Raw genomic sequence first — 18,333 nt, 5'->3', positions numbered from 1 at the left:
ACGTTGGCTAGCTATCTAACGATTTAGAGTAATAGATGTTTTGCTTTCATACATTACATTTTATTTGAACTACTTTAGTATTATGTCATGAATATTTCTCGTTCTTATGCACAATAGATTAGGAGTTTGATATACTTGCATTTAAGTGTCTAGTAACTATTTATTAGATACTTAGTTGTTTGTATTTGTTTTAATAAGTATCAGATCTTGTGAACTATTTCCTTGATCTAATCCTTCGTTCCAATTCCAATTCCTACTTGTTTCTTTTCTCATTTAATTAGCTTTCTCTTGATTGGGAGAAAGACTATTCTTTCATTCAATCGAGATAGGTTTAGGTTAATTGCATCTTTGGTTAAATCTTGCATATTTTATTCCTACATCTTAGAAGTCCTCTTCTCGAAGAGGCAAATCTTAGAGTGGTTTCGCTGAGCCAAAAAATCAGCTTAAGGGTCATTATCTTGCTTGATCAACAAGCAGAATCGATCTAATGTCTCTACCCTATTGGTAACTAAAGGACATATCTTAAGCCGATAGGAATAGAGAAAATGTAACTGGACCTAGTCTAACCAATTGAAACCACCAATTCAACGGAAAGGGAATTGCTTTAAGTTCTTGACTAGGTGGTCTCTCTTATAATGTTGAAAGGATCATTTTTCTCGATCAACATATTCTTATAGAAAGTAGGTTTCTAAGTGGCCTTGTGAGATAAGGAATGATGAAGATATGGGACAACCAAAGAATCCTAAGAGGACCTAAAGCAAAACCTAGGTTTTAGGGTGAACCTTCAAGCAAAAGATCTAGGTCAAGGAATGGATAAGAATGGATCAATGATAAGTGAACTTCCTTTGACTTTTCTAGAAAAATAGATCTCTTTGAAAACCGCTAACCTTAAAGGGCAAAGAATCAAATAATTTGAGAGCTAGGGCTTTGTGTATCTCAAACTGACTGTGGGATTGATCTCAAATTTGGAGAACGTGTGGAGGGCACCCCAATGAAATTCCTAGCCAACGCATTGAGCAAGATAATGGCTCTAATGTAATTCGTTGGATGACATAGCTTGGATGTCTAGGGTTAGGACAAAAAATTTGTGAGGAAGGATGATTTTTGGGTGATCACCAAGGACTTGAGACCATTGCCTAGCCAATTGTGGATAATGTAGTCAATGTGATTTTGATTTAGGGTTTTTTCTCTTACAAAGAGCCTAGTTGAAACTTTGCATGCCCTAGAGAAGCAACTACAAGGTCACAAGAAGGATTTATACTTCGACTTGTCAACTAATGGAGTTTCAAGGTATAAAGAGTTAAACCACACCTAGGAATAGCTCAATCTCTTGGCCAAGATGAATAACATATGCAATGAGCCAAGATTATCAATTGTTTATGAATTTCACATCACTAAGCAAAGCACAAAAATAACCATAGCATAGCATCACATACATTAAACAATAAACATGAAATTTTTTGCAAAAAATAGCACTTACAAGACAAGAAGATTATATTTATCCATTAGAATTGCAAGAATGAAACTCCAAGATAAGATATAAATTATCCAAGCGTCAAAATGCATCAATTTATGATCTCCAATTCATCCAACAATAGCATGTCTAAATTCTTTTCTCTGAAGAGATACAAATCCAAGTGATGATGAGAAATGAAATGAACCTCTTATCAATTTATATGATCCTCAAGGGACTTGAATTGCCTAATTAGGCCTAATGATGCCCTTAACAATAATATAATGTGCAAAATAACATAATTTTGGTGACAAGCCCACCAAATAGCTCCATAATATGAAAATAAGCCTCTAAAGAGGGTAGAAATGGTGATACAATAGCTAAGAGGGTCATTGAAAGGCCTAGTGAAGTCCTTCATATGCCAAAATGAGTGAAAGGGCTCCAAAAATAGTGATGAAGGGTATGTCCCCTTTATCAGCGTGCAAATGACCGATGGTGCTCCCAAGTGCTAGTGGGGGCACAAAAACATCCTCATGGGTCTCGAACTGAGTCAAGAAAGCATGTATCCCACCTACTAGGGTTGGAACAATGGTGCAAGCCCTCCATTTACCTCCCATGGTGAAACACAACTCCATTTGGGCCATGTATCAACTCCCAAGTGTGTGGTGAAAGTATGTAGCGGTTTGGGAAAAATAGTCCAAGTGCATCATCATCATCGAATAAATGGGACACGAGCGAGAAATGAATAGTGTTGAAGGATTCCATGGCATAGTTATCTACTCTTTGCTATGGTGGAGGCCCATGGCTCTCTACACACACCCTACAAATGTCAATATGACCCTCTGGAGGGCTTGGACCTCGTATAGGAAGACAAAACCGCAAGATTAAGACCCACCTGCAATTATGTGTAAGATCCAATGTGTCTCCTCACCTTCCAGTGCAATAGTTCATTAGTGAATTTGAGTAAATGAGCTTACCAATCATGGAACCAAGTGGGCACTTCATAGTGGCATGCCCTTCCATAATGGGCTTTATAGTGTACATGTGTCTACAAGTTCAAGAAGGAGGTTAATCAAGGACCTTATTAGGTATTTTCCACTTCTAAGGGAGTGGCATGTCCATAGTACATTCGTCATATGGTTGATCTCATGTGATATAATGATGGAACAAAGTGGGACATCAGGGGAAGACTCCAAGCCACATGACATGGTACAAGGGAAAAAATAATGAAGGAAGCCCACACATGGGTGTATAGATGAAGGAGGGATCAATCGTGGTACATGTGTAAAATAATAATAGTAATCACCCCTTTTAAGGTTGGGCATTTCATCGACCACCAGGGGTTGGGACAATCATGGGTTCCTTAATGATGCAAGGGGAAATATAAAATCCCTAGGAACAAGGGTGATGGCCATAATGATAAGGGGTAATGCTCATGTTAGCTTTTGCGTGGCCTTTGCCCACGTGCTAAATTTGCATGTCCCAACCATCTTTTGCATTTTACGATACATTTCCAATTGATTGTGGCCAAATTGTGCTTTTAACCACCTTTTTAGTTGCATCAACCTACGGGGCATTTTTCTAGGCCTGACCCAATGTGTGGACAAGGGGAGGGAGAGGCTAACTCCTTATGAACCTAATGGACAAATGTGGACTTGGATGGGAAATATGTGAAAAGGGGTTATAATGAACGGAGGGGAGGGATGTATGTGGTGTCAAGAAGCGAGACCACACAACCAAAATCGGGATTTCCCATGTTGTGCCACTCCTAAAGCTAGTAGACGATAAATGAGATCCAACGGGACTAAGATACAAGGTTAACTACCAAGTTGGACAACGGTACAAAAGTACAAACCAAGCTCATTTTTTTTGTCAAATCTCCCAACTTTTCCATGCCCAAAAGTGTCCATGATAAGTAAACAAAAATACCCAGCTACATAATGGAAATCATACCTTCGGGGTTAGAAGGCCCACATTCAAACATACAATCATGACAGATGGGAAAATGTACGTAATAGTGAGCTCATGTAGTGAAGATGGTGGCACATCAAGCTATCTAGTGGTTGCAAGGGGTTGTTGGCTGCCAGTTGAAGAAAATCTAGAAAAACAAATTCTCCTGTGGGTGTTACCCACGGGTGGTGGGTAACATGACATATTGAAGGAGATTACCAAAGTAAAATTGAAGCTAAATAACCAAAAAATATATAGAAAGCATAGAGTTTGGAGGAAAAGAGGAAAAAACTTATACAACATAGAGATCAGGACAACATGCACCAACATGTAGTAGTATTGTAAGCCTAGCTGAGACTTAGACTAGCATACAATAATGGTCAAGATTAAGGAGGAATGTTAGAAAAGAAAATCTCATATTAACTAAATCATCAAAGCCAATGAATTATTAATTCAAGTTATTTTTAAAAAATTAAATTTAACAACTGCTAGAGGTGATAATAATTATTAATGTAGTTTGTGTAAATATAACGAATATAAGTAATATAGTTTTGTTTTCTCTTTTTGTATATTATGTATACTATGTATACTTATCAACATCTATCATATCAGTTGCATAATATGATATTTTTATTGTTTATTATACATTTAATTTATATTTATTTAATTATAATTTTGATATATATTATTAAATTTAACTTTTTAAAAATAATTTGAAATATATATATTTACACCGTGGGTAGTGAGTTCACCAACATCGACATTATTTTGATTTCCCTTCATTGGAGTTTTGTTATTACAAAAAAAGTCAAATATGCAAAGAGTAATAAGCTTCCAAACACATTATCACATTATCTTGAGTGAGTGGTCAATCCCATATTTTTCCCTATCATTGGAGTTTTGTTATTACAAAAAAAGTCAAATATGCAAATATTGGAGTTTTGTTATTACAAAAAAAGTCAAATATGCAAAGATTAATAAGCTTCCAAACACATTATCTTGAGTGAGTGGTCAAATCCCATATTTCTAAAATTATAATTAATCCAGAAGATTAATTACCAGATTCCTAGAGATGCAACTGTTACTCCAACTTTCCGGAAATGCTTGGGTTAGTCTAACAAACTAAAGATTCTTTTAGAATCCATTGATTCTGTTCTGGGATAAATTAATAGAATAAATCTTCCTCTAGCTGCCATTCTTAAGGTGGAATCGAGCTCCTCTCACTCCTTCAGTGTCCATTTTATGCCATGAGAATTATAGTTAAACTTGTCTTTTACCAGCGTATGCAGGTAAACAAGTATTTCCACATTTTCAACTTGCCGGATCTTCTTACACAGAAGCAATGTACAACTAATTTAATGTGATAGCACAAAATTGAAAATGACCTGAATAGTGTCTCTAGGTTTCCCAAAAGTTCAATTACAAAAGCCTACAAAACATCCAAAAACATCCAAAAACATCAAGAAGGAGCTTAATCAAGGACCTTATTAGGTATTTTCCACTTCTAAGGGAGTGGAATGTCCATAGTACATTCATCATATGGTTGATGTCATGTGATATAATGATGGAACAAAGTGGGCATCAGGGGAAGACTCCAAGCCACATGACATGGTACAAGGGAAAAAATAATGAAGGAAGCCCACACCTGGGTGTATAGATGGAGGGATCAATCGTGGTACATGAATTACCCCGACCTTTTTTTTCTACCCTTCTTCATATGCCTTTTGCCTTTTATTGATTTTTTTTATAACTATTTGAGGCTCCAAAAATGAGAGCATGATGTGTAAAATATAACAGTAATTACCCCTTTTAAAGTTGGGCATTTCATCGACCACCAGGGGTTGGGACAATCATGGGTTTCTTAATGATGCAGGGGGGAAATATAAGGGCCCTAGGAACTGGGGTGATAGCCATAATGATAAGAGTTAAAGCTCATGTTAGCTTTTGCGTGGATTTTGCCCACATGCTAAATTTGTATGTCCCAACCATCTTTTGCATTTTACGATACATTTCAAATTGATAGTGGCCAAATTGTGCTTTTAACCACCTTTTTAGTTGCATCAACCTATGGGGCATTTTTCTAGGCCCGACCCAATGTGTGGACAAGGGGAGGGAGAGGCTAACTCCTTATGAACCCAATGGACAAATATGGAATTGGATGGGAAATATGTGAAAAGGGGTTATAATGAACGGAGGGGAGGGATGTATGTGGTGTCGAGAAGCGAGACCACGCAACCAAAATTGGGATTTCCCATGTTGTGCCACTCCTAAAGCTAGTAGACGATAAATGAGATCCAACAGGACTGAGATACAAGGTTAACTACCAAGTTGGACAATGGGACAAAAGTACAAACCAAGCTCATCTTTTTCGTCAAATCCCCCAACTTTTCCATGCCCAAAAGTGTCCATGATAAGTAAACAAAAATACCCAGCTACATAATGGAAGTCATACCTTCGGAGTTGGAAGGCCCACCTTCAAACATATAATCATGACAGATGGGAAAAGGTACATAATAGTGAGCTCATGTGGCGAAGATGGTGTCACATCGAGCTATCTAGTGGTTGCAAGAGGTTGTTGGCTGCCAGTGGAAGACAATCTAGAAAAACAAATTCTCCTATGGGTGTTACCCACAGGTGGTGGGTAACATGACATATTGAAGGAGATTACTAAAGTAACATTGAAGCTAATTAACCAAAAAATATATACAAAGCATAGAGTTTGGAGGACAAGAAGAAAAAACTTATACAACATAGAGATGAGGACAACATGCACCAACATGTAGTAGTATTGTAAACCTAGCTGAGACTTAGACTAGCATACAATAATGGTCAAGATTAAGGAGGAATGTTAGAAAAGAAAATCTCATATTAACTAAATCATCAAGGCCAATGAGCTATTAGTTCAAGTTATTTTTAAAAAGTTAAATTTAACAACTACTAAAGGTGATAATAATTGTTAATGTAGTTTGTGTAGATATAACGAATATATGTAATATAGTTTTGTTTTCTCTTTTTGTATATTATCTATACTATGTATACTTATCAACATCTATCATATCATTTGCATAATATGATGTTTTTATTGTTTATTATGCATTTAATTCATATTTATTTAATTATAATTTTGATATATATTATTAAATTTAACTTTTTAAAAATAATTTGACATATATATTTACACCGTGGGTAGTGAGTTCACCAACATCAACATTATTTTGATTTCCCTATCATTGGAGTTTTGTTATTAAAAAAAAGTCAAATATGCAAAGATTAATAAGCTTCCAAACACATTATCTCATTATCTTGAGTGAGTGGTCAATCCCATATTTTTCCCTATCATTGGAGTTCTGTTATAAAAAAAAAAAAAAAAAAATCAAATATGCAAAGATTAATAAGCTTCCAAACACATTATCACATTATATTGAGTGAGTGGTCAATCCCATATTTCTAAAATTACAATTAATCCAGAAGATTAATTACCAGATTCCTAAAGATGCAACCGTTACTCCAACTTTCCGGAAATGCTTGGGTTAGTCTAACAAACTAAAGCTTCTTTTAGGATCCATTGATTCTGGTCTGGGATAAATTAATAGAATAAATTTTCCTCTAGCTGCCATTCTTAAGGTGGAGTCGAGCTCCTCACTCCTTCAGTGTCCATTTTATGCCATGAGAATTATAGTTAAACTTGTTCTTTACCAGCGTATGCAGGTAAACAAGTATTTCCACCTTTTCAACTTGCCGGATCTTCTTACACAGAAGCAATGTACAACAAATTTAATGTGATAGCACAAAATTGAAAATGACCTGAATATTGTCTCTAGGTTCCCCAAAACTTCAATTACAAAAGACTACAAAACATCCAAAAACATGCAGATAAATTTTACCTCTGCACATTCTAATTCTATCTACATACTTTTGCACCCAACTGAAGTGCTAGTTTTATGTCAACAGGAGCCTTCAACTTTAACCAACACGCATGTTTAGCAGCTCGTGTCAAAGCTGTGAATGACGGACCCTCCAGTGACCACCTAGTTCTCGAAGCTTTATCAACTGTCCAGAAACGTCTAGTTTTCGAATCCTTCTGAGCTGTACATATATCTTCGGCTCTAGCCGTGCAATCATATCCCGCCCTGAAATTCTGCCCATCAAGTGACCACCTAGTTTTAGTTGGCATTGAGACTGCAACTCCCGCTCCAGTATGTTACGTTGATTTATCAACTGTTCCAACTCCTCTCTGCTTTTCAACTTCTCACAGCCAGATATATTCAACTCCTCCAGCCGTGATAAATGTTCAACACCCTGCAGCTCTTTTAACTCAAAGCATTCGGCAACATCTAGTTCATCAAGATTTCTCAGCTTGTGCAATCCCTGTATGCTCTTCAACTTCCTACAGCCAGATGCCTTCAACTTGTGCAGCCACTGCAAATATTCAACACCTGGTAGCGCTTCTAAGTCAGCGCATCCAGAAACGTCTAGTTCTTGAACCCCTGTCCAGTGATCTGACATTTGTATGGTCTTCAGCTTCTCACAGCCAGATACCTTAAACTTCTTTAGCGACCTTAAATATTCAACACCCTGCAGCTCTTCTAAGGAAGAGCATCTGGAGACATCGAGTTCTCCAAGCATTGTGAGCTGATCGGACACTTTTATGCTCTTCAACTTCTGACAGGCAGATGCCTCCAACTTCTCCAGCGACCTCAAATGTTCAACTCCTGGAACCTCTGTTAAGTCGGAGCATTCGGAAACATCCAGTTCTCGAAGCTTTGTCAGCTGATCGGATACCTGTATGATATTCAACTTCCTACAGCCAGATGCCTTCAGCTTCTCCAGCGACCTCAAATGTTCAACTCCTGGAACCTCTGTTAAGTTGGAGCATTCGGAAACATCCAGTTCTCGAAGCTTTGTCAGCTGATCGGATACCTGTATGATATTCAACTTCCTACAGCCAGATGCCTTCAGCTTCTCCAGCGACCTCAAATGTTCAACTCCTGGAACCTCTGTTAAGTCGGAGCATTCGGAAACATCCAGTTCTCGAAGCTTTGTCAGCTGATCGGATACCTGTATGATATTCAACTTCCTACAGCCAAATGCCTTCAGCCTCTCCAGCGACCTCAAATGTTCAACTCCTGGAACCTCTGTTAAGTTGGAGCATTCGGAAACATCCAGTTCTCGAAGCTTTGTCAGCTGATCGGATACCTGTATGATATTCAACTTCCTACAGCCAGATGCCTTCAGCGTCTCCAGCGACCTCAAATGTTCAACTCCTGGAACCTCTGTTAAGTTGGAGCATTCGGAAACATCCAGTTCTCGAAGCTTTGTCAGCTGATCGGATACCTGTATGATATTCAACTTCCTACAGCCAGATGCCTTCAGCTTCTCCAGCGACCTCAAATGTTGAACTCCTGGAACCTCTGTTAAGTCGGAGCATTCGGAAACATCCAGTTCTCGAAGCTTTGTCAGCTGATCGGATACCTGTATGATATTCAACTTCCTACAGCCATATGCCTTCAGCTTCTCCAGCGACCTCAAATGTTCAACTCCTGGAACCTCTGTCAAGTCGGAGCATTGGGAAACATCCAGTTCTCGAAGCTTTGTCAGCTGATCGGATACCTGTATGATATTCAACTTCCTACAGCCATATGGCTTCAGCTCCTCCAGCGACCTCAAATGTTCAACTCCTGGAACCTCTGTTAAGTTGGAGCATTCGGAAATATCCAGTTCTCGAAGCTTTGTCAGCTGATCGGATACCTGTATGATATTCAACTTCCTACAGCCAGATGCCTTCAGCTTCTCCAGCGACCTCAAATGTTCAACTCCTGGAACCTCTGTTAAGTCGGAGCATTCGGAAACATCCAGTTCTCGAAGCTTTGTCAGCTGATCGGATACCTGTATTATCTTCAAATTCCTACAGCCAGATGCCTTCAGCTTCTCCAGCGACCTCAAATGTTCAACTCCTGGAACCTCTGTTAACTCGGAGCATTCGGAAACATCCAGTTCTCGAAGCTTTGTCAGCTGATCGGATACCTGTATGATATTCAACTTCCTACAGCCAGATGCCTTCAGCTTCTCCAGCGACCTCAAATGTTCAACACGAGGCAGCTGTCCCAAGTCAGAGCATTCGGTAACATCTAGTTCTCGAAGCTTTGTCAGTTGTTCCAACCCCTCTATGCTCTCCACAGCAAATCTAGGTACTATCAGCCTCTCCAACAATCTCAAATCTTTAACATCTAGTTGCTTCCAGATACGATAATACTGTCTACCCAATAATGATACTACCCGAAGCTTTTGAAGCTTCCACAACCCCAGAATGCTTTCTAGTCTGTTACAATCCCTAATGTATAGGATTTCAAATTTTGCAAGGCCGCAAAGACCATCTACAGACCGCAAAAACTGACAGGAATATAATTCCAGTTTTATGAGTGTATTTGGTAGTGTTCCAAGTTTCCTCATACTACATCCATAGACCATGAGAGATTGAAGGTTGGGGCATACACCTTGGTCAAATGATAATTCTGATACCTTTGCTTCAGAAAGGAATATGCTTTGCAGCTGCGGAAACATGCAGTTGCCAATTGAAGAGTCACCACGCCTTCGTGCTTTAAATGGCAGTTCCCTTATCGGACATTGAAGTCTTAACTCAATCAACTGACTTAAGAGTCCAAAGGAATCTGGCAAACAATTCAAATTGCGGCAAACAAGGGTCAATCTGTTCAAGTTCCTTAGGTCACCCAGCCAATCCGGCAACGCTGTCAGCGATCTGGATCCTAAATGCAGAACTTCCAACCTAGTTAGGTCTCCTATTGTACTTGGCAATTCTTTCAAGTTTCCATTCGCACAATATAATTTTTGAAGGGACCGCTGAAGTGTTATCTGGGGAGGCAGTTCTTCAATGTGGTTGCAGTCCGAGACATTTATGTATTCAAGCGTTCTGATATTTCCTAGCGTTTCACTGGAGATGGTCAAATTAGAGCAAGAAGACAAGTTAAGATGTTTAAGACTACTTAAATTCCCAAACGAGTTTGGAAGCCTCTCCAATCTGCAGCAGTTCTTCAGATCAATATGTCGGAGGTTTGTTAAATTCCCAAACGAGTTTGGAAGCCTCTCCAATCTGCAGCAGTTCTTCAGATCAATATGTCGGAGGTTTGTTAAATTCCCAAAGTGCTCTGGCAGTGACTTCATTTCAGAACAGTTTAGTAACTCTAACGAAATCAACGACCTCAAATTACAAAACTCTTCCGGCAAAGTTTCAAATTTAGATTTTGCCCTTTCCAAATTGACGTAAATCCGTTCCAGGTGAGTCAGCTTCCCTATGGACTGCGGAAACTTTGAGAGGGGAGCATCCCTAATCCTTAACTCCCGCAACTGCGAAGGTGCCTGCAAAATGTTCGTGCGATTCAACAGTAAGAAAGAGGTTCCGATGATTGTCATCTACAAAACCCTTGGAAATAATCTGACATCTCGCGGGACAAGAAACAAAATTTTGATTCAATAATACCTGTTTTTCGCTTTGCCACAATGTTTCCAATTCATTCCCCTGTACATCTAAAACCCTTAAATTCCTTGTTAGGGTCCAGGAAGGTAGGGAAGAACAGGGACATTTCTCCCAGCGGAGCCATATGAGATTTGGAGCCCGCACCTTTCTCATAATGCGTTCCAAGAGACAATCTTCAATATCAAGCAGCTGCAACTTCTTCATTTTGTAGTATGAAGAAGATTCGTTCTCGTCATCACTATCTTTATATTCACTAGGTAAAGTGAAGTCAGCATTATCTTCATATTCACTCGGACGCATCCTAATTCCCCGCACTTCAGTCCTTACCTATTCATTATTGAAAAGCGATGAAGAATTTTAAAACCCTACACAGATTTCTATTCAATACTCTATAGAAAACTGAATAATGGACTACTTACAGATGTTTCCTGCAACGATTCCTCAATGTTCTCTGTTGCAGGCCAAAGAAAACACGGCGATCCAGACGTCTTGGCAATAGATCTTCCGAGAGCTCTTAGATGGTCATGCATTTTTATCCTATTTTCACTGTCCACCTGGACAAGACACCTGTTCTGTAGATTTCGAAAACCCAGCGAGCCATTCCAACCTGAACCGTCCCATATTTTAAAGGCCGTGTCCCTGTTTTCTCCTATGAAAACACAGGCTATATCTATGAATATATTTTGATCGCATTTATTCAGGGCCTGATAGCTAATTAGCAATCTTTCTTCTATGGATCTGTCAAGTTCCTTTTGAAGCCTATCCAAGTGAGCATCCCAGCAAGATATGTCAGTTTCCCCGTACAGAAGTGCCCCGAACACTTCCAAAGATAAAGGCAAACCACCACAGAATGTTACGAACTTGTCGACCAGACCTTTAAATTCTGGGGATGGATAGGGTTTACTGAAAGCATGCTTGCAGAAGAGCTCAAGGGAGTACTGTGGATTGAGGCCATCAAGATAATAAATCGACGACTTTTCTACTCCTGAGCTTGTGAGAACATCTATGTCTCTACTTGTGATCAGGACGAAGCTACTGGAGGAAAGAACAGATTGCAGATCAGGCAAAAGGGCACCCACCTGATCTCTATGATCTACATTATCTAATACGATCAACTTGGAGAAAGAGGATGAGAGATGCTTGCTAAGCTCGTTTTTACCTTGATAAGGGTTATTTACATGCGGACCAGATTTACCCATGCCCAAGTCCTCGAGAAGTTGTCTCTGCAAAACATGTAAAGAACTTTTGCTTGCTCTGACATCATGTAAAAAACAGGATTTTTCATAATTTGAACTCTCCCTATTGAAGAGTTCTATTGCCAGCGTTGTTTTTCCGACGCCACCCATGCCCACGATCCCCACGACATGGCCTTTCTCGCTCTGCTGGTTTTTCAGTACTTTTCTTTTAAAATTCTCTACCTTTTCATTCAAACCAATAGTATATTTGGTCAAGTGGCTCATACCAGGTCTTTTAACCTTTTCCAACACTCGGTGAACAATCTTTTCCACGAGCTCACCCTCGTCACTGGTTGTTCACAACAATATAGAGAAACGGGGTTAGAAATACATACTCAAATACCATGTAGCTGTACATAAAACAAATGATATCGGTAGGGTTCTCACCCGTTACACGTCTCCTGGAGATGTAGCCCACTTATATCTGCAACAGAAGAAAGGGCCTCTCTCCACTTTTGAATAGTGGTTGAATCGAGTCGTCGCTTTTTCAGTTTGCTCAGGCCCTCACAATACAAGCTACGTCCATCCTGCGTCCACCGAAGGTCAGCAGGGTCGACACCGTAAAAGACCGGAATAATTTCAGATCTGGACTGAGCCCTGGACTCCAACATGTAGAGGAGCTCATTGAGACACCACTCCGATTCTGCATATCCAGGGGAAAATATGGCGACATGTACGGAGGCGGTTCTAATAGCCTCTTTTATTTGAGATGGAAATTCGTCTCCAACTCGCAGTTCCGGCTTGTCTAAAAAGACACTCAGTCTCTGCGCAGAAAATAGGTTATGGTAAAGATGGCTGGCCAAGGTTTTCTTTGCATCTTTGCCGCGGTGATTGATGAACACGTCGTAAGTGTCCTTGCTGCTGGGAGATGCAGCCATTGGAGTCGAATGGAAACAGAAATGAAAGAGATGAAAAATAGAGGTGTAAGAGACGCTGTGGGCAAGCAGAGATTGGGAAGAAGATGCGGTCAATATGAAAACCTCCTCTGGGCCGACCTAATAATGAAAGTGCAGAAAATGTATCTTACAATTTCAAAAAATTCCTCGAGAGGATATGCGGTCACATGAAATCCAAAAATCCTATGGGCCGACCTAGTAACAAAGTGCAGACAATGAATGAAAAATTGGTGGTGGTCAGCTGCCCAACTCGCAAGTGTTAATGCATGGTTCCATGTTTCGTCAAGATGCCAAAATTAAAAATCTTTATCATTGGCTTAATTAAAAATCTGTAAAGAATGTGCCTTTCGAATATTAAATTATTTAAATATCCATGCAACATGCTAAATGATGATGCTGTATATTGTCCTTTCTTTATAAATAAAACACCCGCTAAGCGTGAATGTGTATTTATCGTATTAAACTATTTAAATGCTGGTTTAAAATTCAGTGATCCTCTACAACTCACTACATATTTCATTTTATAATTAGTACACATTTTTAAATAATCAAGAATTGAAATAAAATGATAATAACAACTTAAAAATCCCATTTTATTATATGAAATTTTTAATATTTGATTATTACCATTTAAGAAGTTGTATATATTTTATTTGAATTTGAATCTATACCTTTTCAATTTTTAATTATTAAATGTTTCAACATATTATTAAAGTAGATTTATCTTTAATTATGAATATACCTGGGGTTAAGAAAGTCAAATTTTTTGGTTTTTTTCTATCTATGGTAAATTTGAAATTAAAAAAGATTTAAGTCACTTTAATTTTTAATTCTTAATTATATTTTTATTTTTATTTTTAATTCTTAATTATATTTTTATTTATTTATTTATTTTTATGTAATTTGATTAAGTTAAGATATTTATAATAGATAAGTCAATATCTATTTTATGGAAAAGATTACTCAATACAATAAGATTTTTTATATTTAATTATTAAAATTTGAAACGGTGTATATATTTTATTTTATTTTATTTAAATTTAAATTTATTAAAAAAATGATATTTTGATTTAGATAATCAAATCAATAAACATTGTGTAAAAATTCATCATTTCTAACAAAAGAAAGAAATATAATTTTTAATTATATAGAATAATTTTATGATGATGGTGGTGATGGTGGTTAACGTCTACTGAGACTAAATTTTGGTTTATCGGACCTAAAGAAACAAATTATTTAGTTTGATTTAAGATTTTATTCCTATGCTCAAAAAGGTTGGAGAGAAGACTCCCAAGCTCACTGTAAATTTGACAACGTAAAAGGCTACGAAGGTCAGTATTGCAACAAAGATTTTGAAACTGAGATCTAATGTGGTTGTACGCAGGGCACTCTAAGAGGAAGTGATTTTCATCCTCGATGTTCGTATTCTCACAGAGATGGCAGAACCTTTCCATCCATGGTGTTTTAGGAACTGCCCAACGACTTGTTTCACTATGGAGCTCATGAGAGTTTGTTCTAATCTTGGCTATATTAACTTTCTTCTTTGAGCTAGTTAAAACAGAGAGATACTTTTGATCTTCTGGGTTGGGGTTGATGACCTCCTTATAATATCTTAATTTTCTTTTAGCTGCTAAATCTTTCTCACGCCACATTTTTTCTTTGAACTTAGAAGTAACAATATTTTTAATGTTATTAATGTTTTGCAATGCAACATTCTCGTCGATCTCCCAATGGTTTAACCAAGCCCTAGTGTCTTTATACCAACCTCGTTTGAGCCTTAGGTGGTTTTGGCTGGAATTTAAAGCTAGCTTAGGAAGTCTATGGTCTCCTATGTTATTGAGTTTGTGCTTATACAACAAAAGCCTAGTCATAGCTAGGCTCTTGATAAGGGAAAGTCCCACTTCTATAAGGAGAATATGATAGGGTGTTTTGTTTTTAACTTTGAGGTTATACGTTATAAAATGCTTCTGGATTTGCTCAATCTTTCTCCAGGATTCTCTAGAGATGCTACAACCCCAAACCTCACATCCATATAAGATAACCAGAGTGACTAAAGTTTCAAAGAGGAACTTCTTTCTATCCCACATTACGAGGTTTGTCGTTTTACAGTTATTTTCGAGACCAAAATAAGCTTTCCACCCCCCATTAATCCTTTTCTCAATGCTATAGTTCCAGTTGAGCTTGTGATGAAGATCAATTCCTAGGTACTTGTAGGAAGACACTTCCTCCAAGTTACTATTGTCATACATAAAATTAGCGCAAGTGTCCTTCTTGGATTTGATAATCATAACTTTTGTTTTGTCAGTGTTAACAATCATACCCATGGTAGAGCAAAAATCATTAAGAAGTATAAGTTTCTTATCAAGATTAGATGGGCACCTTGCGAGAAGAACAATATCGTCAGCGTAGAGAAGAAGGATGGTGACTATCCCAGCTAAGATCATGCCAGCACATCTTGCTTCCTCTAAACAACCTTCTAGCTTGTCGATGTAAATTCCAAATAGGGTAGGGGAGAGGGAGCAACCTTGTTTAACTCCGATATTACACTTAATATCACTTGACCATCCGTCATTTCTCTTTAACTTGGCAATTACATTCTCGTATAACCTTATAGCGGCAACTCTCAACTCAAAAGGAAACTTTAGCTCTTCTAATCTATTCCAAAGGTTGCTTCTAGGAACCGTATCAAAAGCCTTTCTAAAGTCCACAAAGCAACAAAAGAGATTGGATTTATCATTGCGACATTCCTCCACAATGATCCTAAGCGTAACGAGGTGGTCTGTTGTTGAGTGTTGCTTTCTAAAACCCGCTTGGCCTTTAGCCCGCTTACCTTCACTTTCAAGCCATATGCTCAACTTCCTTTCCAAAATAATACCATATAACTTCGCTAGGAGAGGGCCGATCATAATTGTCAGATAATTAGAAGGCTTATTTGTATACCCACTTTTAAAAATATGGATAATGAGGTTTTGAGTCCATGGTTTAGGGAACCCTTGCTTGACCGCTTGATTGAAAAGCTTGTGAATGTGGGGGATGAGGACAGGACCTCCAGTTTTTAAGATTTCTGTCTGGTAACCTTCAATGTCCTTAGCTTTTCCATTAGCCAAGCGATTAACCCCAAAATCAATGTCTTCTAATGAGAAAACTTATTTCGTTGTGAGCAGGGTTTCAAAGTTATCCATGACATTTAGAGATTCATAAAGCTTTTTAAGATAGGAATTCCAGTCGTGTAAAGAAATTTTATTATTATCTTTAGTTTTCCTAGTTAGAATCTGCCTCCAGAATTTCTTAGGAGCTACCTTAGAGAGGTGTAAGAGATTCTCTTGTCTTTTACGAATATACTGCCTTTTTTTTCCTTTTAGTTAGGGCTTTGTATATTTTTATCTTGCCAATTTTAAGAGATTCATCAACAACTTCCTTAATTGCTCTCCTCACACTTTTACAATCTTTGTCATGCCATCGGTTGGTTTTTCTATTTCTTTTATTACTTGAAACTTCAATTGGGAACTTGTTAATAGAATATGAGAGGGTTGTAGTAAAATTATGATATAGATATTCTATGTTGTCTATACTAGATAAAGGAAGCAAATTAGTTTTTAATTCATTTAGAAAGATATCTTGTTTATTTCTATCAAAGATTAACTTCTTTTGGCTATAAGGATTATCTTCTATGGGATCTCTATGCATGACAAAATTGAGAGTTATAAGTAAAGGCATATGATCAGAGTCAGGCTCGTGGTCGTTTAAGATGTCAAAATTTGTTAATTCGTTGTATAGAGGGAGATCGGAGATAACATAGTCTACCACATTGCTACCAAGCCCATGGATGCATGTCATCTGGCTAGAATTGGGCCACTTCTTTAGACCTTTTCAAATTATGAGATCCTGAGCACTACAAAGCTTGACTAGCTCCGACCTAAAAGAATTCTCCTCGAGGTCTTCAGAGCTCCTTTTGTACCAGCTAGCCAGAGGAAGGTCTTTGTCTAACCAAATAGGATTAGGGTTGGAATGATTGCTTAGAATAATAGCTTGGTTGCTTGCAGTTCAAGCATTAAAGTCACCCATTAAAAGGATATTGCCTTCATTCCTTAGGCTAGAAATATCATACTCTAAACCATTGTAAGGACTATTTTTATCTAGATTCTTTTTCTTATAGAAGTTAGAATTGATTGGGGGGTGGGGGGGGGGGAATAACAGATTGCTATGTAGGTCTTTTTGTCATAAATGTCAGTAAATTCTATCTAACTATATTGGTTGTAAGGGTCGTTTTTATAAATCCTAGCATGGGGAGAGATGTTTTTCTTAATGTAACAAACTATACCCCCAATGCCTCTATGAGAGGATCGCTTATTCCAGGTAGAACATAATGTAAAGCCATTTATGTTAGGGACCTTAGATTCTTCGTGCTCCCAAGTTTCAACAAGCAAAATAATATCAACATCATTTGAGATCCAACTTAGCCTTTGTTCCATGGAAAGCCCTGACAGTTCCAAGAAAGAATCCGGAGCATGTTGAATTTCTATTTATTATTATCTTTTTGGTTTCTATCTCAAATAACGGCTTTTCTATTTTTTATTATTGCCCATTTTCCTTCCTTCCTAGCTTCCTTTACCTTTTGAACCTCCTTTCTTAATTCTTCTTGATCTTATGGAATGAGATATTCATTTATAAATATTCCTGTTCCTTTTAGACTTGAGGTTTTAATAAGTATGTCATACCTATGGTCAGTAGAGCTCACCTTTATTCGGATCAGCCTTCCTTTATTCTCAGTTAATTTCCCCAACCTTGTTGCTTCTGTGAGACACATTGTTTCAATTTGTAATATGTTTTGTAATTTTGTCTGGGCTATGGCTAAAGTATCCCCGTGTACCTCCTCTTTCAAACCGAAGATTATAAGGTTCAAGGCCCTTTTGTTATGCTCATGGTCTAATTCTATCATTTTTTTCATTTCATCTTTAATTTGTTTGATATCTAGTTTACCTGCCACATTATTTAGGGTGAGGCGGCTATTAACTTTTTATTCTAGCTCTTTAATCATGTCCTTCATTTTAAGACTCTCCAAAGTATCAGCATCTACTTGCTGGGATGTTTGGTTCATATCTTGGTTTTGTTTTTCTATAACCTGCAACCTAATCTCCATTGCCTCCATCTTATTCTTCAATAGTTCTATTTTATTTTCTATTTGTTTTTGGATATTGTCTTCAAGAGATGTGAATTTATTTTCTAGCATGGCTGCTAACTCTGTTTATAGCTTGACTTCTCTTTCTTCTCTACGTTTCTCTAAAGACTCTATATACTCATAGAGGC

General features: G+C 37.8%; 1 protein-coding gene across 1 annotated transcript; it reads right to left on the bottom strand.

The window, feature by feature from the left end:
- Window positions 1-6,830: 6,830 nt before the first annotated feature.
- On the bottom strand, window positions 6,831-13,172 carry LOC149211373 (uncharacterized). Its single transcript, XM_089391483.1, has 4 exons — window positions 12,518-13,172; window positions 11,315-12,419; window positions 10,899-11,222; window positions 6,831-10,777 (listed from the first exon to the last, which is right to left on the bottom strand). The coding sequence occupies exons 1-4, from the start codon at window positions 13,006-13,008 to the stop codon at window positions 7,397-7,399; spliced, it is 5,301 nt and encodes a 1,766-aa protein (XP_089247609.1). The 5' UTR covers window positions 13,009-13,172; the 3' UTR covers window positions 6,831-7,396.
- Window positions 13,173-18,333: the final 5,161 nt, after the last annotated feature.

This window comes from Pinus tabuliformis, chromosome 1_1, assembly GCF_031772625.1.
Source record: "Pinus tabuliformis cultivar Carrire ecotype Pingquan chromosome 1_1, CPIR1, whole genome shotgun sequence".
Lineage (NCBI taxonomy): Eukaryota > Viridiplantae > Streptophyta > Pinopsida > Pinales > Pinaceae > Pinus > Pinus tabuliformis.
This window is presented reverse-complemented; position numbering and strand designations above follow the sequence as displayed.

Excerpts from the sequence above, each read along its gene's own strand:
- LOC149211373 (XM_089391483.1), bottom strand. The coding sequence starts at position 13,008 with ATGGCTGCATCTCCCAGCAGCAAGGACACTTACGACGTGTTCATCAAT. Across the intron at positions 11,223-11,314 it reads AATCGTTGCAGGAAACATCT|GTAAGGACTGAAGTGCGGGG; the intron begins GTAAGTAGTCCA and ends AATAATGAATAG. Across the intron at positions 10,778-10,898 it reads TGTGGCAAAGCGAAAAACAG|GCACCTTCGCAGTTGCGGGA; the intron begins GTATTATTGAAT and ends AACATTTTGCAG.